Here is a 27,906-nt window from a genome sequence, read left to right as displayed (position 1 = left end):
TAAAGTTAAACTTTTTGACATGTTTTTGTGTTGTTGTTGGTCAGCAATGGCATGGACGCGATGCTGTCTGGGTGTTTGGCAAAAGGACGGTGGGCGGTGCTCAGGATGGTGACTGAAGGGACATCACATTTTTACGGAAGTCACAAGGACTCGTGAAAAGGCACAGCTACTTTATGCAGGCTGTGTGCACTTTACTGTGGACTGACTGATTTGAAATTTATATGGTAGTTACATAGCCCCTAGACCTCTGTTATCATGAAAAAGCCAGGAAATTTCACTTTTGACAATATGGGACCTTTAAATTGCACGTTAAATGTTTTCCTCTCATAGAAAAAATATAAATAATTTACTTATTAGCTTAATGGACAATAAAGATCATGATATGTTTATATGTTAAAACGCGTAACGCGCAAAACTTTGCGAGATGCGTTTATTTTGGGCTCTACTATGTTTTCATAATGAGGAGGAGTAATCATCATGGCTACTGATGTAAAATGTTGAGCAATTCAGTTAAAAATAATAAATAAAATAGAATAAAATAAAAAAGATTGCAAGTGACGTCACTAGCGGAAGCGCAGGCGTCTGAGAGCGCAAGTCTGCAGCCAGACCCTTAACATAAACAACAACAACAGAAATATGTCAAGCTCTCAAAGGCCCAGCTGTAGCACCGCCCCTGCTGGAAATGTCTGATTTAAGAATACTTTACAAACTTTAATTTTCATGATATACATTTAGAGATATAGCCTACTGCAGCTTCACAGCCAGTGCAAATATCAGCACTGCTTTATGAAAAGTGTAATCTGTTCATCATGACCTAAAGATAATAATGTTACTGAGATGAATAACATGGTATTTCAGAGGGACGAATGAAAAATAAAAAGATTATTATCTATAGATCATTCCACAAAACCCATGGCCTAAATGTGCTATGCAGGAAATAAACACTTTTTTTTGCTCCTGACATTGATAACCAACAATACTTTACTTCCTGTACTGGAGTCTTTAAATACTCTTACCTTTACCAAACTATTTCCTATCTTGTTGTATCATAGTGCTTTTGAAATACGAGTAATTTACTATTTGTGCTAAACGTAATGTGATAAATTAACTGGAAATGTTGGATTTCGTCGAGATATAATTTCACGTGACTGCATTTTACTTTCGATTTCGCTTTATATTAGTAATGCGAGTTATAAAAGCCGACTAAATGAAAGAAGTGTGTGAAAATCCTTCAGAAAAATAATTATTCAATTTTAATAAGCTTCATGCTTTAGCTGAAATCCCTTCATACACTCCAAATAATTACAACAAGAGAAGTATTAAAGCTTACTTGCAGTAGTACTGACGGTCTTGTGTACAGGGAACAAAATACTTTATTCTGCCAGATAACTGTAGACGAAGAAGTACCACCATTACTCGTGTGAACTAAGACACACTTTCCAATGTTTTCCGGTCCTTCACACTTGTTGTTTGTCATGTGGTGATTCAAAAGCAAAGTCCAATCCGGTAAAAGAGATTCTGCATTAACTGCGTTCACTGTTACTATTACTTTCACTTTCGTCTTCTTCGGTGGGTTTAACTGGTAGAGCAGCTGAACTGTTACCGCCACCTGCTGGACTGGAGTGTGGAGAGTATAAAGTACGTACAATATAATTTAAACCAGTGACCCTCAAATCTGGCTCGCGAGATCCACTTTCCTGCAGAGTTTAGCTCCAGCCCTGATCAAACTCACCTACCTGTGATTTTCTAATGATCCTGAAGACATTGATTAGCATGCTCAGGTGTGTTTGATTTCATAAAAATATTTTAAAGCAGCCTATTTAAGAGTTCTCTTCCCCATAAAGCAAATAAACACTTTAAAACAATGAATTAAATACATCCTTTTAATAAATTCCTAAAATTATAAATTAATTTTGATGTACTGTACGCTGCCATTTCTGTAATTTCTCTTCTCAAGATACAGAACATATGTTTTTTTTTTTTCTCATAGTATAACCAAAGACTGCTGTGTTTGTTTTATGTGTTTAGTAACTTTATAATACTGGCCAAATATTTACACACATATAGATTAATTATACACCTCCTCTATTCATTATATTCAGAAATTAAAACATTTCTCAGAAGCCCTTCAAACAGATTGTTCTCCTTGTAACAATTTACTGCAGAAATTAGGACCTAGATCAAAGTGTATCCATGTCTATGTTTGCAGAACACATTTCTTTGATCACATCATTTGGGATTGTTGCTTCATATTTAATCTAAATGATTTTCATATATATTGTGCACAATATAAGTAAGAGTAGCTGGGAGTAAATAATGGATGTCAGAGAGGATCAAAAGCAGAAATGTTGTAGTTATCTAGTTTTAAATAAATACACAAACCAGAGGGCTATTGAGTCGCTGGGACACGGGTTCAAATCTGGCCTGGATCAAGTACCAATATTGTTCTTTCTTTCCTGTCTGCTCTCCACTTTCCTGTAAAATAAAGACAGAAAAGGCAAAATTAAGCATTTGATATATCTGAGCACTTAAATGTTATTGCACAATCATGTGCAGAAATATTTTAATTTCTTCAAAATTGAGTTGATTAATCATGTCATCGTCTGATTGTAGTCCTTCTACCAAAGACTCATATCTTCCTGCTAATCCAGCTCATTTTAGCGCTTATCCTCTTCTCATTCCTTTATTTCTCCTGTAAATAAAACCACAAAATATCATTTGTAAACACAAAACCCACAATAAACATTCAACATTACTCATAAACTTGTATGTTTCTATTATTGCTGCATAACCCTTCTGCTGTCCTCAAAGATTTAAAACAGATTAGGGGTAGGATTTTTTTTTTATGCTGATACTCTCAGTTCATATTTGAATATATAATGGACATTTTAAATTTTGATTACAGACATCATATCAAACATATTAATTTATTACAGAGGCTTGTCTGAGGATTCCTCATCTGATTTCACAGGTTCCTGGGCTTTTGGCCATCCAATGAAGTTCACACCAGCTATCCAACTGAACCAATGTTCTTTTTCCAGGCTGAAAGGAGGAAGCGAAAAACAGCGCTGAGTGGGAGAAGTTGCAAATTAGTTACTGTATTTCAATTACTTTGAGTAGAGTGTATAATAGACTTTAATAAACATTAAATTCTTGTAATCATGTTAGTTTCTGATTCTACATTATTTGGCACACATTTTTATAAATCAATACTGGTAACACTTTATTTTAACGACCAATTCTCACTATTAACTTGCTTATTGGCATGCATTTCCTTAGCATATAATGTCTTATTATGCATGACCATATTCTAGATCCTTTAATCCTACCCCATACCAACAACTACCTTACTAACTATCAATAAGCAACAAATTAGGAGTTTATTGAGGTAAAAGTCATAGTTATTTGATAGTGAGAATTGATCCCCAAACTAAAGTGTGACTACACTGATTGTGTTTTAAATATAATACATTCAAAATGCCTATCTGTGTTAGTATGACTACAACAAAGAGATGTTTACTCACCTCAGTTTACAGTTTCACAGCTTTGATCAAAAGTTGTTTGATTTGACAGTGAGCTCAGTGTGGGCAGAGCTTCATCAGAGCTATACTAATTATTCACAAGGAATGAGGGAATCTTTCAATTGATGTCTGCCTCATAACAGCATTGTTCAAGAATATAAAGTGCTGCATTATAAAGTAGAGACTGTCTGAATAAATGATTCCCAAACAAGCTTCACATCCGGTCCTGACTTTTATATGCCTGCAGGAATTTGCCATTCAAAGGTAACTGCACCTTACTGTACGATAGATAGAAAAAAAAATACCAACCAGTGGGAATTTTAACAAGCCAATTCATAAAAAGACCCAAATATTTGAAATGTATAATGCTATGCTCTACAATGAAAATTGTTTAAAATAAAAATGAAGACAGAGCAGTTAAAAAAACACTACGTTATAGATAACAAAGCAAACTAAAGGCACAAATTAAGTCTTGGAGACAGAAGGTTCTGCAGAAACACATTCACTCCTTTGCAACTTAATTATTTTTTGTAAATGTGATACTGTTATACTGTATACAGTTACTGTTTTCATCACAAATATCATTTCTTGCACACATTTTTAATTAAATATTTAATCAAAATGCACATGTTTGTCTTGTTTTGTGGCTTCTTGCTTAGCTTACGATCTGTCTGGTCTGAGGCACGTGTGTTTTTGGTCAACTGTTCATGCCGTTATCCTGCTGCTGTTCACACTGTGGCTTCTGTCATTTATAATGTCTCTTATACTTACACATATTTTCATGACTGTTAGTGATATTACTGACAGAGAGATACTTGTGCACATATCTCACTAACATAGTTGTCTGTGAGGAATTATTTTCCACAAATATAATGCGAACTCAAGCTCTTCTTGAGATATTGAGTAACAGTGTTTAATTTAAAGTCTAATATTGAAGTGATTTTAAGCATTTTGATTCTTATGTTAATGTTACTGACCTCAATCTCTCCAGTTTACAGTGTGAATCATTCTGCTTCACTCCTGTGTGTTTTTTGAGACACTGTTTCTCTGTAATCCAGCATCCACACAGACTGAAGACAGAAAGAGAAAAGACAATGCTTACAAATTATGTCAAGTTCATGTGTGAGTTACATTCATCATCATCATCATCAACCAATCCATAACCAGGATTATAAGGACACTAGTTAGAAGTCTGAAGCATCTTTAGATGGACAGAAATAGTTTGTGAATTATACACAGAACTGACTGAAAAATGTAAACGGACTATTCTCACATTAAGTGAGAAAATAAATAAACTTTTCAAATTCAATATAATTTAAGATAATTTAGTGTAGTTTAACATCACAAATTCTCCTTAAAGCTGCAGTACATAATATTTCATCATTTGAGCTGTCGTGTTGGATTTCACACACAATATCTATTTGATGTTTTTTGTTTTTACATGATTACGTCACATCTATTTCACTATCAAACATTCAGCTACACAGCAGGTATGATGTGGTGAGAGGTTGTTAATAGTTCTGACAGTCTGAAGCCATAACTAAGCAACATTATTAACACAATGGATTGTTCAAAAAGACAACCAGTTGAACAAAGAAACCTTGTTTAGAAAAGAGCTTTCAAATGAAAGTGAGACTGTAACAACTCATATCTACATCAGACTGGCTTTTTAGAGAAGGTGAGTTTTAAAACTGACCCAGAGATCGACAGGTACAATTATCTAGCAATTGTTTTGTTGAATGTCAGCGCTGCCTAACTTTTGCAATGTTATTTATTTAACCATAGTTTTTAATGAGTCAAAACAACAGTGACTGTTACCTGCTCAACAGACATTATTTATGACATTATCACATGAATTAGTTCTTAATCTCGTTCTAATGTTAATACATTTGGAGTATTTTATTTGAGCAACTGTGTGCCCGAGTTTAGTCATTTGAATAAAAAACACCCAAACCATCTCTATATTAGTGCTTTCCACAAAAACTTTCCTTTAGTGTGCCATTCTCAAAAAGACCAGTTCAAACACAATAAACACCTTTAATATTAATCCTGCCTATGGACCTCTAACTAGCCAGCTCACATATCTGCACTATTACACAGAGATACCAGCAGCCTGACCCAAACTAGATGGCCAATTCTCTATACTAATGTTACGATTTTTCTCTACATGCTCTTTACATGTAAGCAGGTGTGCTCTTATCTCCTCTCTGTCAATCAATTACTTGAGCAACACAGCTGCGAGGTGTTATCAGTAATCTTAAGTGCTTTCATTTATTGTGTACAATGTGTTTTTGGAGGATGGCCTGGACACAGTGTGAAGTTCACCGATCACCGCATTACTTGCATTTCTGAAAGCAGTCAAGCCTCTTAAAATGGAGTGTTTTTGGCAGAGAGTAAAAATGAGGATGAAAAAATATCAGTTTTACAAATATCTGTTAGCTTATGTTGCTAACTTCATAAGCTAACCCCCAGATACATGCATTTCTTGACCCCTTTTGAACTTCAAGTACTATCAGTGTTGTAGAAACAATGTGACAGAATAATCCATTGTCATTCATGTTATTGGATTGGATTGGATTGGATTCAATTTATTGTCATTGCACATGTAGGTACAAGGCAACGAAATGCAATAGAGAAGAAGAGATACAGCATAACATGAGGAAAGAGAGGAGAAAAAAAAGTGTCTTCCCACTACGTCCTTGGAAGAGGGTGCAGTGAGAGAACAGACAAAAAACCTCAGCATAAAGCACAGTCAACACAGAAACATAACTTGCATAGTAATCCTAGTTCAGACGAAACAGCCCTCCGGCCAGCAGCCATTGCAGCGCAAACCCACGGACCCGTTAACACCTGACAGGATGAAGCGACGAAGGCGTGGGATGGGGGTAGGGAGGTGTATGAGTGTGTGTATGTGTAAGTTCGTGTGAGTTCGTATGCCTTGAAATCCGTCTCGCCAGCACTCCAAACCAGTCGACACAGTTCGCAGGTCGTGATGCGACATAGCAATTGCCATGGAAACGACCTTGGACAGAGCACAAGCGCCCGACAATAACAAGGTGTTTTTGGGAGGAGGGAATGGAAGAAAGAGCGTCTCCCTGCAGTATTCACCGGAGAGTTGATACCAGAGCGGCCTTGCCAAGCCGTTCTGTTGTGGGAAGCCGGAAAGAGATAAGATTGTCTTAGTGCGAACAGCTGTCTTCCAGTTTCACAGCTATTCTCATTGTCCATTCTGATCTCCATGTCCGTCGATTTTTCTTTCCAAAGCCGAGAGCTTAGCCGTGATTGAATCCATATTGCGGTTAATCGCCTCAGTCTCCGAGGCGACCGCTCTGCCTACAGCTTCCATCATGACGGGCAGCCGTGAGAGGTTTTGGACAGCCAGTCCCGTCTCCTTAATTTTCTGATAATTTAGGGCAACGCCTAATCCAAATAGCAGAAACCCAGTTATCATTGTTCCGAATAAGAAGATGTCTTCAATGTCCTCCACGGAGAGAGCCGCCAGACACACGACCCGCCATCTCTCCCATGCGTCCATCGTGTAGCCAGCAGCAAACGTCCCAGCGGGACATTCCGGTTCTCCAGATCCCGCTTTCCTAGTCGAGAAGATGGTGTCAATTGCATTTAGAGACCAGTTGATCAGATCCATAATTTCGGTTTTGCAAATAGTGCAGCGAGAGTCTCTTAAGAGGACAGGACAATACAAGAGAGCAAGCAGGGAAGTTCAGGAGGGAGGGAGGGAAGAAAAATGCGACCGCCTTCGAACAGAGCCAAACGAGAAAAATTTGAGTTATGTGAGTTTTGTCAAATTTTAGCATATGCAACTTTGTGCTGACAGACATACTGAACAATCAGTCCATTTGCTGACAGTAGCCTTGAATCTTTCTTTAAATGGGGAAATGGCAGAAGATGTGCTGTTATAAATAATGATTCTTGAGCCCTGCTGTCTTTAAATAAATAACTTAATAGTAAAATTGAATCACACTGTAACTGCTTTACAATATAATGTTACTAACCGTAGTTTTTCCAGCTTGCATTGCGAACTGCTCAGCAGAAGCCCAAGGTTTTCAACTCCAGAGTCTCTTAGTTGATTCTCACTCAGGTCCAGTTCTCTCAGGTGTGATGGGTTTGTTTTCAGAGCTGAAGTCAGGATGAAACACTGTTTCTCTGTAATACTGCATCCAGACAGACTGAAGGCAGAAAGAGAAAAGACAATGAATCAAATGCATGTACATGTGTAAGTTAAATTCATCATGAGAAAATGTCATAGTGTCACTAATTCACCAGAAAACTTAATTATAGAACCATAAACCAATTGATAATTTGATTTGAGGATACTAGTAACAACACAAGTCTGGAGCATCTTCACACTTGGACAAAAAAAAAAAAAGTTTATGAATTATACACGTAGATTAAACTACAGAATCAGGTCATACAGGTCATTGTAAAAATGACATTTAAATGGTCTATTTTCATGTTAATTTGAGAACATTAAGACAATTTTATACATGAATCACAATTTAAAGGTTTTTTTTTGTGTGTAGTTTACCATCAAAGAATAAAAAAATGCTTAATAAAACAGATTTAGTGAGAGGTACTGTAAAGCATGTAACAACAATCAAGTCACTCAAGTAGAACTAGTTTTTAGTCTATTCTTACATGTGTCTATTTTGCAGCAAGGATCTGTCAGATAGATGTTAGTGTATGAAACAAATTTATAACCACAAAGTTTATGATTCAAAGTAAAAAATAAAAAGAACAATTATTTTTCGACTGATACACATCAGTCCATTAGCTAACAGCAAAATAAGATTTCGTCACACTTTAACTGCTGTACAGTTTAATGTTACTAACTTGTTTCCAGCTTGCATTGTGGGTTCATCAGTTCATCAGTTTTTCACTCCAGAGTCTCCTAGTTCATTCACACTAAGGTTCAGTTCTCTCAGATGTGATGGGTTTGATTTGAGAGCTGAAGTCACAGCAGAACAACCTTCATCTGTCATTAAACAGCAGCTTATCCTACAATGTGAAAGAGAGAGAGAGAGGAAAATAAAACTGAACATCAACAAAACATATTGACAAAAAGAGGAAGAGAGATCATCTTCACTAGGGATGCAGTGTCAGCATTGGTCTTTATACTTTTCGTCTGCACTTATACTCATTAAACGGCTCCGATACCAAAAACAGATGCCATGCAGTGTGAGTACTGTACTTGTTTCAAGAAAAAGAAACACCAACCACAGAACAAACAGACAGCAGAAAGTAGATATCAGAGATTAAGCATGTCTATTATATATGTATATAATTAATAGAATATTAATATCATATTAATATGAATCAATAATATTAATAACATTCTATTAATCAATATTCACACATGCATAGCTGCTGTGCGCAAGCTGATAAGTGAAGCACACTGTATGGATTGAGTGCACAGCAAGCTATGCGAGCGCACATCTCTTTCTCAGATATCACTGAACAATGTGTAGTTTGGTCAGACATGTCACTAGCAAGGGAAGTAAAACAATGCACCTCTACTTGATGGTGAAGTGAAAGAAAGAGAGAAGGTGAGAGAAATAAAGATATAAAACATAACACCTAATGTTGCTTAATAAAATAGATTTAGTGAAAAGTACTGTATATCTATAAAGTGGTTCCCCACATCACTACAGAAAAATGTTATGATTTCTGTAGCACCACACTTGAGCAGCTCTAAATGTCTGCTATGCTATTAAATGAATACAAAATACAATGGAGCAATAGAATGAAACAGTGAAAGTTACAGAAGCTCATACAATACATTTTACAATACACAACTTATATGATTCATATTCTTTTGGTTTCTCTAATATATAAAAAAAACAAATCACAAATGCTATGAAAATACTGCTGTTGGAAACGGACATTAGCACAGACTAATGGTGAACACTTCTACAGCATTCATGTTCATTTCAACATTTACTAAAACATTTTTTTTTTTATTATTAAAAGTGTATAACATTAAAACATTGCTCTAACATGAGCACTGACAAAGATTATTAAATGCTGTAAAAAATAAGCATTTCTAATTTTAGTTCATGATAGCCAATGCATTGCTTAATGTGAACAAACAAGACTGTTTTGTAAAGTTATTGTTTACTTATAATTGTCATACTTCAATCTAGTCTGATAAATCAATGTTCTGTATGCCAAACAATTACAAGTCAGTTAGTTTTTAAAAAGATTGTGTGTGATTCACTAAATCTTGAGAATAAAATAAAAACTTGCATTAAAGCAGGCTATAATAGTGGGACAACAATGGAAACAAGAGAGAAGAGCAGGAAAACGAACACAGAGGCCCTGGAAATTGAAGGTAGACAGCAAGGAGGCACCGGTGCAGAACATGCTTTAGCACAAAAACACAATACTAATCGTCAGCAGTCTCACCCGTATAATGCGCAGATCAATCTGGAACGAATCTTGGAGTAATTTCAAAGCTTTCGCAAAGAGAACAGTCGTCAGCTGGATGTAATCAAGATCGAATTAAACAAGACAAATCAAAGGATCGGTCATGCAGAAGATCGTATTGAAGAAATTGAAATGCAAATTCAAAATGAGGAAGAGACAATGCAAAAAAAAGATAAAAATACAAATCGCAGCAAACAGATTGATCAAGAAGGCAGGTCAAGAAGAGACAATATAAGGATATACATAACGTACCTGAGGATGCAGAGAGAAATTCCATGACTGACTACGCTGAATTGTTGCGATACACTTTGGATTTTCCTCCGGATACAGAACTGTGTGTGGTGAGGACCCATCGAGCACTGGAATGAACCTGGAATGAACGCGAGACCCAGATTGATCGTAGTGAAAGAAGTGATCTGGAAGGCATGGGCGTAAAAAATTTATCTTTGTGGACAAACAAAAAAAATCTACTTCGATCCTGATTATCCTCCTGCAGTTCTTCAGAAAAAGAAGGAATACTTGGAGGTGAAAAAAGTGCTGAAAGACAAGAAGATCCGATTTCAGACTCCATATCTGGCTAGACTACGTGTGTACTATGAGGATGGGACCCACATCTATCACACTATGGTGAAAAGAGGATTCCATGTGGAGAAAACACAGCTGATGGAATCACTAATAGAACAACTCAAACACACGTCTTGGGAGACTGCTGCACAACAAAAGACAAAGAGGTAAAAAGACTCTGAGATCGACAGACATCAGAGAACATCTACAGGCATACAGAAGATAATCTGAGGCTGCCTATGCCATCTACAACTAAAAAATCCTGGAGGTTACTCGCTTGTTTGGACTGTAAACTCTTAGATAAGCTTTGATTTTACTTCTCTCTTCGAATTGTTCTATGAGAGCACATTACGTCAGACATGAGAATCATGTTTTCTTCTATCTCATGTAAAGATGGTGAACTGGGGGGCCCTGAACACCATGGTGGAAGAGAAGTTTTGCCCTCCACGCTAGATGTCACCACTAGCTTGTTTCAGGGTCGTTTGTTAGAGATCATGGCAGCTCAATATGTTTGTCAGGTTTTTAGAGTTTTCTTTACTCGTTCGTATATTATTATCCAGGGTCTGTGTCTTTTCCATCCTTTAGATTTTGATGTTATATTGAACAGACATAACAAATAATGAAGTAAAAATCATTTCATAGGAGATGAAAGGGGCATAGGAGAGGAGTTATTATTCTGATCTCCCATACGGTTATTTTTTGAAAATAAATATGAATATGTTGATAAAGATGGTCGGTTAATTTTTGTCCATGGAATAATGAATGGAACATATGTTAGAGTTAGACTTTACAAACAAGAAAATAACTTCTCCTAAACCCATCCATCAGAAAATGACTGCATTGATGAATGATATTGGCATAATTGATATATGGAGAGACTTATACCCAAATACTAAGGAGTATATACATTTTTCTCCCCCACATAATGTCTACACCAGGATAGATTATTATCTTATGTTTAATAGAGATAGGATCAGAGTAAACTGCTGTGATATTGGAACAATAGATATCAGTGATCATGCCCCAATGTATTTAAAAGGAAAACTAGATAATAAATCTAAGGATACCTTGTGGAAATTAAACTTGAACCTTCGTAATGATCCTTCTTTTAAAATGTATATTAGAAATAAGATATAATCTTATTTAGAAAATAATGATAATGTAGAGGTTACACCCCCCAATTGTGGGATGCTGCTAAAGCTACATTATAGCATTTGCCTCACTTAAAAAGAAAACTCAACAACAGGAGTTAAAAAATTATAGCACCAGTTAAAGTTTTTAGAAAGAGAACAGGATAGGAAAAAGGATAGAAGGATAGAATCCAAAAATATTAGAACAAATGAAAAATGTTTTTTTAGATAAATTGGAGTTACCGACCCTTGCTGATGAGCAAAATAAATGACTGCAAGCAGAAATAACAGCAAATGAAGTGAAAGGGGCTATAGCTAAATTAAAGTCTAATAAATCCCCAGGACCAGGTCTATCTTGGTCTGTTCTTTTAATTGGGTCTTAAGGAAGGCGACAACTCCCCCATCTTGTAAGGATGCAGTTAAATCTATTATACCAAAAGAAGGCAATGATAAGTTACAATGTGGATCGTATAGACCTCTATCTGTATTAAATGTTGATTATAGAATGTTCACATCAATTATGGCCAGAAGAATTTAGCCCAACCTAATAAATCAAGACCAGTCAGGCTTTATCTGTTAGCGTCAAATACAGGATAATATTATACGCACATTGCAAGTTATGAATGGCGCGGGGCGCCTCGATAGCAGACATTTGTAGAGCTGCCGGCTGGGTGGCCCCTAACACGTTTGCGATATTCTATAATCTCCGTGTAGAGCCCATGTCCTCCTGTGTATTTGCCTCAGATGGCCAGTAACACTGGAACACTGCTTGGTGTCAATCACGCTTGCTGCGCCATTTCCCTCTACAGACCGTATATGTGCGCTTTTATTGCTGCTCAGTTCAGTTCCCCACGGCAAACCCTGTTGAAATTCCTCCCGCACCCTCAGCAGTCAGGCGTGGCAGAGCGCCAGATGCCAGGTCCAGCACTTGTGTGTTTGGCCAAGGTCAGCCCTTGTGCTTGGCTAGGTGCCCGTGTGTAGTGATTCCCCTTCGGGTGATCCCACGTGTATTCTTCCATGGTACGGCTCCCCTCACAGTGAGCCTGTGTCTTTCCCTGGCAGAGACCTTCTGTCATCTCTGCTGTGTAGTTTCTCACCCTAGGCTGGCTGGGTCTACCTCAGAGATTTCCATATGTAGTTCTGCCCCTGGCCAGTCCATGTGTGTAATCTCCACATGGTACCTCCTTTACGCAGGATGTGGCTTCCGTAGCGTTCCCTTACTTGGGGTACGCTTTCCCAGTTTTATCCATACCCACTGTACAGAACAGCAGTGGCTGTCCTCTCTGCCTAAGCCCTGTCCTATCTTCCATCCCAACTGGTGTGGGGGGACTTGCCGGCTTCCACAGGGCACTGGAGGGGGTCAGCAATAGTGGCGTTTTCCAAGGGATCCCATTAGTCAGTCAAACTGAAGTTAAGTCGAATGTGACTGACTGATAGGGAACGTCTCGGTTACCTATGTAAGCCTTGTTCCCTGAAGGAGGGAACGGAGACGTAACGTCCAGTCGCCACAGTTGCTGTACCACTGCTGTATGGCCGGGTCACACAGTCTCAACTCCTCAGCGAAAAACTGATGTGCGTTTGCATGCACTCTCCTTTTATACCCGCGCTGCGGGGTGGGGTGCGCGTGGCGAAACACGCACGCCAACTGTCATTGGCTTGTTTTGTTAACACTCGAAGGTGATTGGGCTCTCGGGCGAGATCCCATTAGTCAGTCACACTGACGTTACGTCTCCGTTCCCTCCTTCAGGGAACAAGGGTTACATAGGTAACCGAGATGTTATCTTGGGCCTTATTTACACTGTCAGTTAAATGTGACCCAATTCAGATTTTTTGCTCATATATGTCACAGATAGGATCTGTTCTATGACAGTGTAAACAGGAAAAAAATGCATGCATTCGGATATAGCGAGATCGGTTTCAGGCCTAATTCATATGTGGAAATAAATCGGATATGTGCCAATGCGACTGTCATGTAAACAGGCAGATCGGATTTTTTGAGGCATCGTTCTGTACGTCATTAAAACTGTGACAATTTGGTACTTCTCCGCGGTTTAATATGGGACCCATGCTGGAAAAATGAGTGTAAATGCACATGGGCTATTTTGAGCTACAGGCAAAAAATAAAAAAAAAATTTAGTAAATTTTGAGGTTTTCACAAAAATTTGTTCATTAACCCCTAGTTTAGTGATCCCAATGCTCCAAATAGTAATTAAACATCTAAAAGTATCTTTAATTGTATATTTTCTGATGATTACCTTTTCTCCGCTCGCTTCTCGTAATGGCGCTTCTGACAGCGCGAGATCCCAATAAATACACAGGATTACAGTATTTCAGTATTCCCACAAACATAATCTGTTCTGTCTTCAGTGAATGCTTGGAGAACTGATGGGGAAAAACATCTGATGTGTAACTTTATATGATTTGTGCATTACAGGCCATCTGTCTCAATGTTATCTATCAATAACGGGAAGTCGTGGCCTAATGGTTAGAGAGTTGGACTCGTGATCCAAAGGTTGCGGGTTCGAGTCTCCGGCCGGCAGGAATTGTAGGTGGGGGGAGTGAATGTCCAGCGCTCTCTCCACCCTCAATACCACGACTGAGGTGCCCTTGAGCAAGTCCCCGAACCCCCAACTGCTCCCCGGGCGCCGCAGCATAAAATGGCTGCCCACTGCTCCGGGTGTGTGTTCACGGTGTGTGTGTGTTCACTGCTGTGTGTGTGCACGATGGATGGGTTAAATGCAGAGCACGAATTCTGAGTATGGGTCACCATACTTGGATGAATGTCACTTCACTTCAATAGCCTAAAAGAAAAGGAATCACTCGTAGCACTTCATTTAACTAATTTTGTAGTTTTAATAATCAATTTATTTGTAATGAACACACTGAAGTGATTTTTATATTTGATAATTTGTTTTTCGTAGGCTATATGAATGCTTTTGTTTAGATGTAAAATGATAAAGGTAATGTATTATTTGTTTCTTTCTAGGCTATTTGTTCCTGTACTGTTTTTTTTTTTGCATCTGTTCTGATTTATAATAGGGAGGAAAGATAAAATAAAAAACAGCTATATTGTGATTATTAATATAGTAGCCTAATTATTCATGAGAAAATAACTGGAGGGTGTAGCAGTAATTTTTTGTCCGATTTCCAAAAAATCATACATCATTTTGAAGGTGTTTTAATGGAGAATGTGAAAATAAAAATAACAAATTTTTCAAATTTGCTCAACTCGTTTTTGTCAGCACAGGTCACATTATTCTCGGGAGGAAGCACGTGTGGAGGAGCTAAATGACAACAACGCATGCGGGATGTTTCAGATGGTATGGCAAGTGTAAACACATGAATCGGATATGGGTCACAATTGAAAGAATGTGTAAACAGACAGCCAAAAAAATCAGATATAGGCAAAAAAATCGGAATTGAGCATCAAGACCTGCAGTGTAAACGAGGCCCATGGAGACCAAAACAAGTCTCTACCTCAACTCATGAAACAATTTCAGAATTCTGGCCCTCTTTCTGGATTTAAATTAATTATTGTGAAAATGGAAATAATTTCATATAATTATAATCCTCCTGCAAATATAAAAATACATATTCGTTAAAATGGCAAACCAAATATTTTAAATATTTAGGTATCCATTTGACAAAAGACAGAAAAAAATACAAAGAAAAAAATTTGGTCTGCTAACTGTAAAAAATTAGAGAAGATTTAACCAGATGAAACTTAATTCCTTTTTTAGTTTTATTTCAAGGATTGATATACATATACAGTTGAAGTCAAAACTTTACATACACACCTTTCAGAATCTGCAAAATGTTAATTATTTTACCAAAATAAGAGGGATCATACAAAATGCACGTTATTGTTTATTTAGTACTGACCTGAATAAGATATTTCACATAAAAGATGTTTACATATAGTCCACAGGAGAAAAAAAAAAAAAAAAAAAAAAAAAGCTGAATTTATAAAAATGACCCCATTCAAAAGTTTACATACACTTGACTTCCATGGGGGAAGTCGTGGCCTAATGGTTAGAGAGTTGGACTCGTAATCCAAAGGTTGCGGGTTCGAGTCTCAGGCCAGCAGGGATTGTAGGTGGGGGGAGTGAATGTCCAGCGCTCTCTCCACCCTCAATACCACGACTGAGGTGCCCTTGAGCAAGGCACCGAACCCCCAACTGCTCCCCGGGCGCTGCAGCATAAAATGGCTGCCCACTGCTCCGGGTGTATGTTCACGGTGTGTGTGTGTTCACTGCTGTGTGTGTGCACGTTGGATGGGTTAAATGCAGAGCACGAATTCCGAGTATGGGTCACCATACTTGGCAGTATGTCACTTCACTCTTAATACTGTGTTGTTACCTGAATGCTGAATGATCCACAGCTGTGATTTTTTTGTTTAGTGATAGTTGTTCATGAGTCCCTTGTTTGTCCTGAACAGTTAAATTGCCTGCTGTTCTTCAGAAAAATCCTTCAGCTCCCGCAACTGTATTTGAACCCCTTCCAACAATAACTGTATGATTTTGAGATTCATCTTTCCACAATGAGGACAACTGAGCGACTCATATGCAACTATTACAGAAGGTTCAAACGCTCACTGATGCTCCAGAAGGAAAAACCATGCATTAAGAGCCGGGGCGTGAAAACTTTAAATTAAGGTAAATTAATAACCTATTTTGTCTTCTGGAAAACATGAAGCTTCTGTAGCTTCTGAAGGGCAGTACTAAATGAAAAAATATGATGTTTAGTCAAAACAAGAAAAATGTACTCATCTTCATTCTGTAATATTTAATACTTAAATATAATATATAATATTTAATCACAATAGAACATAGAGGACATAAATGTCTAAACAGAGAAATTTTACACTTATCCACTAAATGAGCTAATTTCAAATTTGATGCCTGCTACAGGTCTCAAAAAAAGCTGACACAGGGGCAACAAATTACAAAGCAACTAATTAAGTTAATTGACATCAGGTCTATATCATGATTAGCTATAAAAGGGATGTCTTAAGCCCGATTCGGACGGTAATTGTTTCTCATATGGACGTCTGTAAAAAAATTATTAACATATCACCTCAGTGATAAAACTCATGGCTCGACAGTGCGAGCATTTCACTCGCATTTGCGACTAAAAATAGATGTGTGCGAACTGGAAAATGTATTTAGGAGCACAAGTGCGAATACAAAACAAAATACAAAACAGCCTAACTTATACAGTAGCCTATAACAAACGTATTAATTTATTCTGTTTATTTATGGAAAAATTGCGATGCAGCCTCATATGATTATTACTTTAGAACTTTAAAAAGGCAACGGTTTCATTTAAATGAGCACAGATGAGAAGAAAAGCGGAGCGAGTTAAAGTGAAGACGCGCTGAATGACATGTAGTGATAGCTGCAGCCCGGAGACCTGCAAGTGGGAGGAGCTTACGCCAAGAACAGCAAGTAGGAGGAGTTTGAGAACAGCAAGTGGGAGGAGTTTGAGAACAGCAAGTGCTGCAAGTAGCTTATGCTGCAAGTAGACACATGTAGTGATAGCTGCAGCTATCATGACATGCGCTGCGCTGCTGCTCCACTCTGTGTGTGCTTGAGGAGGGTATCCTTCCGCCGCGCCGGATTTCCTCTAGTTCGAATATTTGAATTCTTCACAGTTATCATAAATGCCCTTTACTTCAAACAAAGAATGTAGGATGATAGTATATTATGATATTTAAATAAGTAACATTTTTAATTGTCTTAATATTTTTATGAAAAATAAAAATTCTGTATTTTTATTAGTGAATTTATTTTCAGAAAATCAGTATTTTTGGTAGATGTAAATGTAATCACTCCACTGTTTACCTTCAATTTATACAAAAAGTGTATTTATTTTATTATTTTTCAAATTCAGCAGCTGCACATCGGTTCAAAACATGAGCCAAATGCGTTTCGAGCCTTCAGTTAAGAAAATTATTATTTTTAAACTTAATAAAGCTAACGACAAATTCATATTACACCATACATTTATATAAATCCTAATTAAATGTACTAATCATTGATGTCAATATGACGTTTAAAACTTGACGTTGATTTGATGTAAACTGAACGTCAAACATATTGGCCTACATATATATTAAACCAATTTCAGTGTGGGATAGCTTCCTATTTGTACCCAATTAATCACCGGAAAAAATTGCCGTCCAAGCTGAATTTAATACGATGCTATATAGCATCTTGATCAAACCTTGACTAATATTTGATGTCAAATTGACATCAAGGTGCCCGCATGGGCTCTTTTTAAAGAATCCCTTGATATTGTGTCCACAGGTGAATACAATCAGAACCATCACATGATCACCCGATAGCAACTTCCTACACTACCAAAAATGTAATGGATTACGTTACTAACTAAAATTTTTGTCATGTAATTTGGAATCAATAACGGACTACAATTTATAAGTAATCTACCGAGCTCTGAGTGTAATGGACAATTTTTTCCTCTAAATAAAGCTACTATACAGGCAAGATTGTAAAATTTCAACTTAAATATTTCGGTTGACGTGTGGGATAATGTAAAGACGTTTTTTTGTACAAAAATAAATAAAAAAATCTCCTCAGGATATAAAAAAAACAAAAAAACTGCCAGCTCCACACTATTACCCGACTGACTGTGTATACAATACAAACAATGCCATGACGATGATTTGAAAACATTAACAAGGGTTGTATTTCTCTGCAATACTGTACGTCATCGAGGCTGTCTCATACTCTCATTTCAGAAAAGCAAGTAGGACACTCCGAATGTGACCTTCTTTCACAGGAATTCGGAGGACGCAACAGGTGTATCCTTTGCTGCTACAGATGACCCACAATTCTTTGCGTCGCCTAAACAACCGTCCGTCGTTAATTTGAAAAATCCGCACCGGCAGATGTACACACAAGCGCGGTGGTGTTTTCAACTTAAATTAAAGTGCCTCCAGTAAAAACGGATAAACTTGATATTTTTCTCTACGTATGCTGCAGCTCCTCAAACATTGAGCAAAATAAAACAAGTAAAAGTTTTTTTTTTTTTTTTCTCTATGGGGTTCAGGTCAGGCGAGTTTGCTGGCCAATCAAGCACAGTAACACCATGGTCATTGAACCAACTTTTGGTCCCTTTGGCAGTGTGGGCAGGTGCCAAGTCCTGCTGGAAAATGAAATCAGCATCTCCATAAAGCTTGTCAGCAGAAGGAAACATGAAGTGCTCTAAAATTACCTGGTAGATGGCTGTGTTGACTGTGGACTTCACAGTGGACCAACACCAGCAGATGACATGGCAGCTCAAATCATCACTGACTGTGGAAACTTCACACTGGACTTCAAGCAGCTTGGATTCTGAGCCTCTCCACTCTTCCTCCAGACTCTGGGACCTTGATTTCCAAATGAAATGCAAAATTTACTTTCATCTGAAAAGAGGACTTTGGACAACTGAGCAACAGTCCAGTTATTTTTCTCCACAGCCCAGGTAAGACGCTTCTGACGTTGTCTCTGGTTCAGAAGTGGCTTGGTAGCCCTTTTCTTGAAGACGTCTGAGCGTGGTGACTCTTGATGCACTGACTCCAGCTTCAGTCCACTCCTTGTGAAGCTCTCACAAGTGTTTGAATCAGCTTTGCTTGACAGTATTCTCAAGCTTGCAGTCATCCCTGTTGCTTGTGCACCTTTTTCTGCCCAAATTCTTCCTTCCAGTCAACTTTGCATTTAATATGCTTTGATACAGCACTCTGTAAACAGCCACACCTTTCAGTAATGACCCTCTGTGACTTACCCTCTTTGTGGAGGGCATCAATGTTCGTCTTCTGGATCATTGCAAAGTCAGCAGTTTTCTCCATTATTGTGGTTTCAAAGAACAAGAGATACCCAGAATTTATACTGTAGGGATGATCATTAATTGAAACTCAAATGTAAATAATTAAGATACTGATTTTTGACTTTCATCAGCTGTAAGCTCTAATCATCAAAATTAAAACCAAAAAACTTTTGAAATGTTTTACTTTACATGTAATGAATCTAAAATATATGAAAATTTTACTTTTTGAAATAACTTACAAGAAAAAATGAGCTTTTTCACGACATTCTAATTGAATGAGATGCACCTGTATTTGGACACTATAGTGACATGCTGAAACTGTTGCTTGTTCTTCTCATAATGTGATGGTGTGTTGACCTCTAGCGGTGAGCTTGAGGAACTCCAGATGTGATATTTTCAGTTTCAGGTCTACAACTTTAAGCAGGAAAATCTTGGCATTACTGCTGTATCTCCAATTATACTGATAGCTGGCTATTGAACTAAAACTCTTCAAACTAAATAAAATGATCAAGTTTTTTATTTGTATAGTTACAATATGCCAACACATTACAATACAATACAAGACAAGATTAAAATCACTAAACAAAAAGCATTAGAAACACAATCTAAACTAGTGACTGAAAGCACATAAAGTGCTACATAAAGTCTAACAGTAAAGATCAGTCTGGGCTGGTTTGAGAACAGATTCATCCACATCTCTTACTTCAGTCAAAGAGTCTTGAGTACAGAGACATGTTTCTCACGAAACAGACACAGAACTTACAAAAATTTAAATAAACATTCTGTATATAAAATGTAAAAAGAAATGTAAAGTAAAACATAGATAAATGTAAAATAAAACAATGGTATAAAGAAATATAAATATGACCGGATCACTGATCTTTAAAATGTCTCTATTATAGATCACTGATTTGAATCTGTGTTCATGAAGCCCATAATAATTTAATTTTCATTTTAGACAGTTTGTTTATGTCATTTGATATATATATATATTTAATTGCTAAATTACATTCACAGTCATGATCAGCAATATTTTAATTGCTTCATTATGGACAAGTTTAATCTGGACATCATTATGATGAAGGTCTTATACTATAGACTTGTATCCATCTAATCCAGCTCATCTGAGTGCTCATCAGCCACAACTCCCTCCTCTGTTTCACCTGTAAAAAAATGCAAAATAGCTTTCAGATAAATACAAAACCAACAATAAACATTCAGCATTACTCATGTGTACATGTATGCTTATGTTAATGCCGCATTATTCAATTTGAAGGTCTAACCCTCTTCCACCTGTTTGCATTAGTAATCATTTTTAAATAGTAATATACTTTCCTTGTTCCGTTGATTTCACAGGTTCCTCTTGAGCTGGATTTATATCGGTACTACAGCGAGAACTTACTGAGGATTCCTCATCTGATGGTGACTTTCCTTGTTCCGTTGATTTCACAGGTTCCTCTTGAGCTGGATTTATATCGGTACTACCACGAGAACCTTCTGAGGATTCCTCATCTGATGGTGACTTTCCTTGTTCCGTTGATTTCACAGGTTCCTCTTGAGCTGGATTTATATCAGTACTACAGCGAGAACCTTCTGAGGATTCTTCATCTGATGGTGACTTTTCTTGTTCCGTTGATTTCACAGGTTGCTCTTGAGCTGGATCTATAGATGTAATACAGCGAGAACCTTCTGAGGATTCCTCGTCTAATGGTGACTTTCCTTGTTCCGTTGATTTCACAGGTTCCTCTTGAGCTGGATCTATAGCTGTACTACAGCGAGAACCTTCTGAGGATTCCTCATCTGATGGTGACTTTTCTTGTTCCGTTGATTTCACAGGTTCCTCTTGAGCTGGATTTATATCTGTACTACAGCGAGAACATTCTGAGGATTCTTCATCTGATGGTGACTTTCCTTGTTCCGTTGATTTCACAGATTCCTCTTGAGCTGGATTTATATCGGTACTACAGCGAGAACCTTCAGAGGATTCCTCATCTGATGGCGACTTTCCTTGTTCCGTTGATTTCACAGGTTGCTCTTGAGCTGGATTTAAAGCTGTACTACAGCGAGAACCTTCTGAGGATTCCTCATCTGATGATGACTTTTCCTGTTCCGTTGATTTCACAGGTTGCTCTTGAGCTGGATCTATAGCTGTAATACAGCGAGAACCTTCTGAGGATTCCTCATCTGATGGTGACTTTCCTTGTTCCGTTGATTTCACAGGTTGCTCTTGAGCTGGATTTAAAGCTGTACTACAGCGAGAACTTTCTGAGGATTCCTCATCTGATGGTGACTTTTCTTGTTTCGTTGATTTCACAGGTTCCTCTTGAGCTGGATTTATATCTGTACTACAGCGGGAACCTTCTGAGGATTCCTCATCTGATGGTGACTTTCCTTGTTCCGTTGATTTCGCAGGTTCCTCTTGAGCTGGATTTATATCGGTACTACAGCGAGAACCTTCAGAGGATTCCTCATCTGATGGTGACTTCCCTTGATCCGTTGATTTCACAGGTTCGTCTTGAGCTGGATTTATATCAGTACTACAGCGAAAACCTTCTGAGAATTCTTCATCTGATGATGACTTTTCCTGTTCCTTTGATTTCACAGGTTCCTCTTGAGCTGGATTTATATCGGTACTACAGCGAGAACCTTCTGAGGATTCCTCATCTGATGGTGACTTCCCTTGATCCGTTGATTTCACAGGTTCGTCTTGAGCTGGATTTATATCAGTACTACAGCGAAAACCTTCTGAGAATTCTTCATCTGATGATGACTTTTCCTGTTCCTTTGATTTCACAGGTTCCTCTTGAGCTGGATTTATATCGGTACTACAGCGAGAACCTTCTGAGGATTCCTCGTCTGATGGTGACTTTCCTTGTTCCGTTGATTTCACAGGTTGCTCTTGAGCTGGATCAATAGCTGTAATACAGCGAGAACCTTCTGAGGATTCTTCATCTGATGGTAACTTTCCTTGTTCCGTTGATTTCACAGGTTGGTCTTGAGCTGGATTTATATCGGTACTACAGCGAGAAACTTCTGAGGTTTCCTCATCTGATGATGACTTTTCCTGTTCCATTAATTTCACAGGTTTCTCTTGAGCTGGATTTATATCTGAACTACAGCGAGAACCTTCTGAGGATTCCTCATCTGATGGTGACATTCTTTGTTCCGTTGATTTCACAGGTTGCTTTTGCGCTGGATCTATAGCTGTACTACAGTGAGAACTTTCTGAGGATTCCTCATCTGATGGTGACTTTCCTTGTTCTGTTGATTTCACACGTTCCTCTTGAGCTGGATTTATATCAGTACTACAGCGAGAACCTTCTGAGAATTCTTCATCTGATGTTGACTTTTCCTGTTCCGTTGATTTCACAGGTTCCTCTTGAGCTGGATTTATATCGGTACTACAGCGAGAACCTACTGAGGATTCCTCATCTGATGGTGACTTTCTTTGTTCCGTTGATTTCACAAGTTGCTCTTGAGCTGGATTTAAATCAGTACTACAGCGAGAACCTTCTGAGGATTCCTCATCTGATGGTGACTTTCCTTGTTCTGTTGATTTCACACGTTCCTCTTGAGCTGGATTTATATCAGTACTACAGCGAGAACCTTCTGAGAATTCTTCATCTGATGATGACTTTTCCTGTTCCTTTGATTTCACAGGTTCCTCTTGAGCTGGATTTATATCGGTACTACAGCGAAAACCTTCTGAGGATTCCTCGTCTGATGGTGACTTTCCTTGTTCCTTTGATTTCACAGGTTCCTCTTGAGCTGGATCTATATCAGTACTACAGCGAGAACCTTCTGAGGATTCTTCGTCTGATGGTAACTTTCCTTGTTCCATTGATTTCACAGGTTGCTGTTGAGCTGGATCTATAGCTGTAATACAACGAGAACCTTCTGAGGATTCCTCATCTGATGGTGACTTTCCTTGTTCCGTTGATTTCACAGGTTGCTCTTGAGCTGGATCTATAGCTGTAATACAGCGAGAACCTTCTGAGGATTCTTCATCTGATGGTGACTTTCCTTGTTCCGTTAATTTCACAGGTTCCTTTTGAGCTGGATTTAAATCAGTACTACAGCGAGAACCTTCTGAGGAGTCCTCATCTAATGGTGACTTTCCTTGTTCCGTTGATTTCACAGGTTCCTCTTGAGCTGAATTTATATCGGTACTACAGCGAGAACCTTCTGAGAATTCTTCATCTGATGGTGACTTTCTTTGTTCCGTTGATTTCACAGGTTCCTCTTGAGCTGGATTTATATCAGTACTACAGCAAGAACCTTCTGAGGATTCCTCATCTGATGATGACTTTTCCTGTTCCGTTGATATCACAGGTTCCTCTTGACCTGGATTTATATCGGTACTACAGCGAGAACCTTCTGCGGATTCCTCATCTGATGGTGACTTTCTTTGTTCCGTTGATTTCACAGGTTCCACTTGAGCTGGATCTATAGCTGTACTACAGTGAGAACCTTCTGAGGATTCCTCATCTGATGGTGACTTTTCTTGTTCCGTTGATTTCACAGGTTCCTCTTGAGCTGAATTTATATCGGTACTACAGCGAGAAACTTCTGAGGTTTCCTCATCTGATGATGACTTTTCCTGTTCCGTTGATTTCACAGGTTCCTCTTGAGCTGGATTTATATCGGTACTACAGCGAGAACCTTCTGAGGATTCCTCATCTGATGGTGGCTTTCCTTGTTCCGTTAATTTCACAGGTTCCTCTTGAGCTGAATTTATATCGGTACTACAGCGAGAAACTTCTGAGGTTTCCTCATCTGATGATGACTTTTCCTGTTCCGTTGATTTCACAGGTTCCTCTTGAGTTGGATTTGTATCGGTACTACAGCGAGAACCTACTGAGGATTCCTCATCTGATGGTGACTTTCCTTGTTCCATTGATTTCACAGGTTGCTCTTGAGCTGGATTTAAAGCTGTACTACAGCGAGAACCTTCTGAGGATTCCTCGTCTGATGGTGACTTTCCTTGTTCCGTTGATTTCACAGGTTGCTCTTGAGCTGGATCTATAGCTGTAATACAGCGAGAACCTTCTGAGGATTCCTCATCTGATGGTGACTTTCCTTGTTCCGTTGATTTCAAAGGTTGCTCTTGAGCTGGATCTATAGCTTTAATACAGCGAGAACCTTCTGAGGATTCTTCATCTGATGGTGACTTCCCTTGATCCGTTGATTTCACAGGTTCCTCTTGAGCTGGATTTATATCAGTACTACAGCGAAAACCTTCTGAGAATTCTTCATCTGATGATGACTTTTCCTGTTCCTTTGATTTCACAGGTTCCTCTTGAGCTGGATTTATATCTGTACTACAGCGACAAACTTCTGAGGATTCCTCATCTGATGGTGACATTCTTTGTTCCGTTGATTTCACAGGTTGCTCTTGAGCTGGATTTAAATCAGTGGTACAGCGAGAACCTTCTGAGAATTCCTCGTCTGATGGAGACTTTCCTTGTTCCGTTGATTTCACAGGTTGCTCTTGAGCTGGATCTATAGCTGTACTACAGCGAGAACCTTCTGAGGATTCCTCATCTGATGGTGAATTTTCTTGTTCCGTTGATTTCACAGGTTCCTCTTGAGCTGGATTTATATCGGTACTACAGCGAGAACATACTGAGGATTCCTCATATGATGGTGACTTTCTTTGTTCCGTTGATTTCACAAGTTGCTCTTGAGCTGGATTTAAATCAGTACTACAGCGAGAACCTTCTGAGGATTCCTCATCTGATGGTGACTTTCTTTGTTCCGTTGATTTCACAGGTTGCTCTTGAGCTGGATTTAAATCAGTACTACAGCGAGAACCTTCTGAGGATTCTTCATCTGATGGTAACTTTCCTTGTTCCGTTGATTTCATAGGTTCCTCTTGAGCTGGATTTATATCGGTACTACAGCGAGAACCTTCTGAGGATTCCTCATCTGATGGTGACATTCTTTGTTCCGTTGATTTCACAGGTTGCTCTTGCGCTGGATCTATAGCTGTACTACAGCAAGAACCTTCTGAGAATTCTTCATCTGATGATGACTTTTCCTGTTCCTTTGATTTCACAGGTTCCTCTTGAGCTGGATTTATATCGGTACTACAGCGAGAACCTTCTGAGGATTCCTCATCTGATGGTGACATTCTTTGTTCCGTTGATTTCACAGGTTGCTCTTGCGCTGGATCTATAGCTGTACTACAGCAAGAACCTTCTGAGGATTCCTCATCTGATGGAGACTTTCCTTGTTCCGTTGATTTCACAGGTTGCTCTTGAGCTGGATCTATAGCTGTACTACAGCGAGAACCTTCTGAGGATTCCTCATCTGATGGTGAATTTTCTTGTTCCGTTGATTTCACAGGTTCCTCTTGAGCTGGATTTATATCGGTACTACAGCGAGAACATACTGAGGATTCCTCATCTGATGGTGACTTTCTTTGTTCCGTTGATTTCACAAGTTGCTCTTGAGCTGGATTTAAATCAGTACTACAGCGAGAACCTTCTGAGGATTCCTCATCTGATGGTGACTTTCCTTGTTCCGTTGATTTCACAGGTTGGTCTTGAGCTGGATTTATATCGGTACTACAGCGAGAAACTTCTGAGGTTTCCTCATCTGATGATGACTTTTCCTGTTCCATTAATTTCACAGGTTTCTCTTGAGCTGGATTTATATCGGAACTACAGCGAGAACCTTCTGAGGATTCCTCATCTGATGGTGACATTCTTTGTTCCGTTGATTTCACAGGTTGCTTTTGCGCTGGATCTATAGCTGTACTACAGTGAGAACTTTCTGAGGATTCCTCATCTGATGGTGACTTTCCTTGTTCTGTTGATTTCACACGTTCCTCTTGAGCTGGATTTATATCAGTACTACAGCGAGAACCTTCTGAGAATTCTTCATCTGATGATGACTTTTCCTGTTCCGTTGATTTCACAGGTTCCTCTTGAGCTGGATTTATATCGGTACTACAGCGAGAACCTACTGAGGATTCCTCATCTGATGGTGACTTTCTTTGTTCCGTTGATTTCACAAGTTGCTCTTGAGCTGGATTTAAATCAGTACTACAGCGAGAACCTTCTGAGGATTCCTCATCTGATGGTGACTTTCCTTGTTCTGTTGATTTCACACGTTCCTCTTGAGCTGGATTTATATCAGTACTACAGCGAGAACCTTCTGAGAATTCTTCATCTGATGATGACTTTTCCTGTTCCTTTGATTTCACAGGTTCCTCTTGAGCTGGATTTATATCGGTACTACAGCGAAAACCTTCTGAGGATTCCTCGTCTGATGGTGACTTTCCTTGTTCCGTTGATTTCACAGGTTCCTCTTGAGCTGGATCTATATCAGTACTACAGCGAGAACCTTCTGAGGATTCTTCGTCTGATGGTAACTTTCCTTGTTCCATTGATTTCACAGGTTGCTGTTGAGCTGGATCTATAGCTGTAATACAACGAGAACCTTCTGAGGATTCCTCATCTGATGGTGACTTTCCTTGTTCCGTTGATTTCACAGGTTGCTCTTGAGCTGGATCTATAGCTGTAATACAGCGAGAACCTTCTGAGGATTCTTCATCTGATGGTGACTTTCCTTGTTCCGTTAATTTCACAGGTTCCTTTTGAGCTGGATTTAAATCAGTACTACAGCGAGAACCTTCTGAGGAGTCCTCATCTAATGGTGACTTTCCTTGTTCCGTTGATTTCACAGGTTCCTCTTGAGCTGAATTTATATCGGTACTACAGCGAGAACCTTCTGAGAATTCTTCATCTGATGGTGACTTTCTTTGTTCCGTTGATTTCACAGGTTCCTCTTGAGCTGGATTTATATCAGTACTACAGCAAGAACCTTCTGAGGATTCCTCATCTGATGATGACTTTTCCTGTTCCGTTGATATCACAGGTTCCTCTTGACCTGGATTTATATCGGTACTACAGCGAGAACCTTCTGAGGATTCCTCATCTGATGGTGACTTTCTTTGTTCCGTTGATTTCACAGGTTCCACTTGAGCTGGATCTATAGCTGTACTACAGTGAGAACCTTCTGAGGATTCCTCATCTGATGGTGACTTTTCTTGTTCCGTTGATTTCATAGGTTCCTCTTGAGCTGAATTTATATCGGTACTACAGCGAGAAACTTCTGAGGTTTCCTCATCTGATGATGACTTTTCCTGTTCCGTTGATTTCACAGGTTCCTCTTGAGCTGGATTTATATCGGTACTACAGCGAGAACCTTCTGAGGATTCCTCATCTGATGGTGGCTTTCCTTGTTCCGTTAATTTCACAGGTTCCTCTTGAGCTGAATTTATATCGGTACTACAGCGAGAAACTTCTGAGGTTTCCTCATCTGATGATGACTTTTCCTGTTCCGTTGATTTCACAGGTTCCTCTTGAGTTGGATTTGTATCGGTACTACAGCGAGAACCTACTGAGGATTCC

At 38.6% G+C, this 27,906-nt stretch overlaps 1 protein-coding gene across 1 annotated transcript in view; it reads right to left on the bottom strand.

Moving 5' to 3' along the window:
• Nucleotides 1-563: 563 nt before the first annotated feature.
• LOC306874616 (uncharacterized protein) overlaps nucleotides 564-27,906 on the bottom strand; it is a gene marked incomplete at both ends in the record, with an annotated part of 66,983 nt that continues 39,640 nt past the window's right edge. The window contains 2 exons of the mRNA XM_079424764.1: nucleotides 564-609; nucleotides 4,499-4,591. Coding sequence (XP_079280890.1) covers nucleotides 564-609; nucleotides 4,499-4,591 — 139 coding nt within the window. The remainder of the gene's footprint in view (nucleotides 610-4,498; nucleotides 4,592-27,906) is intronic.

The sequence above is a fragment of the Barbus barbus genome (genome assembly GCF_936440315.1).
Source record: "Barbus barbus genome assembly, chromosome: 9".
Lineage (NCBI taxonomy): Eukaryota > Metazoa > Chordata > Actinopteri > Cypriniformes > Cyprinidae > Barbus > Barbus barbus.
This window is presented reverse-complemented; position numbering and strand designations above follow the sequence as displayed.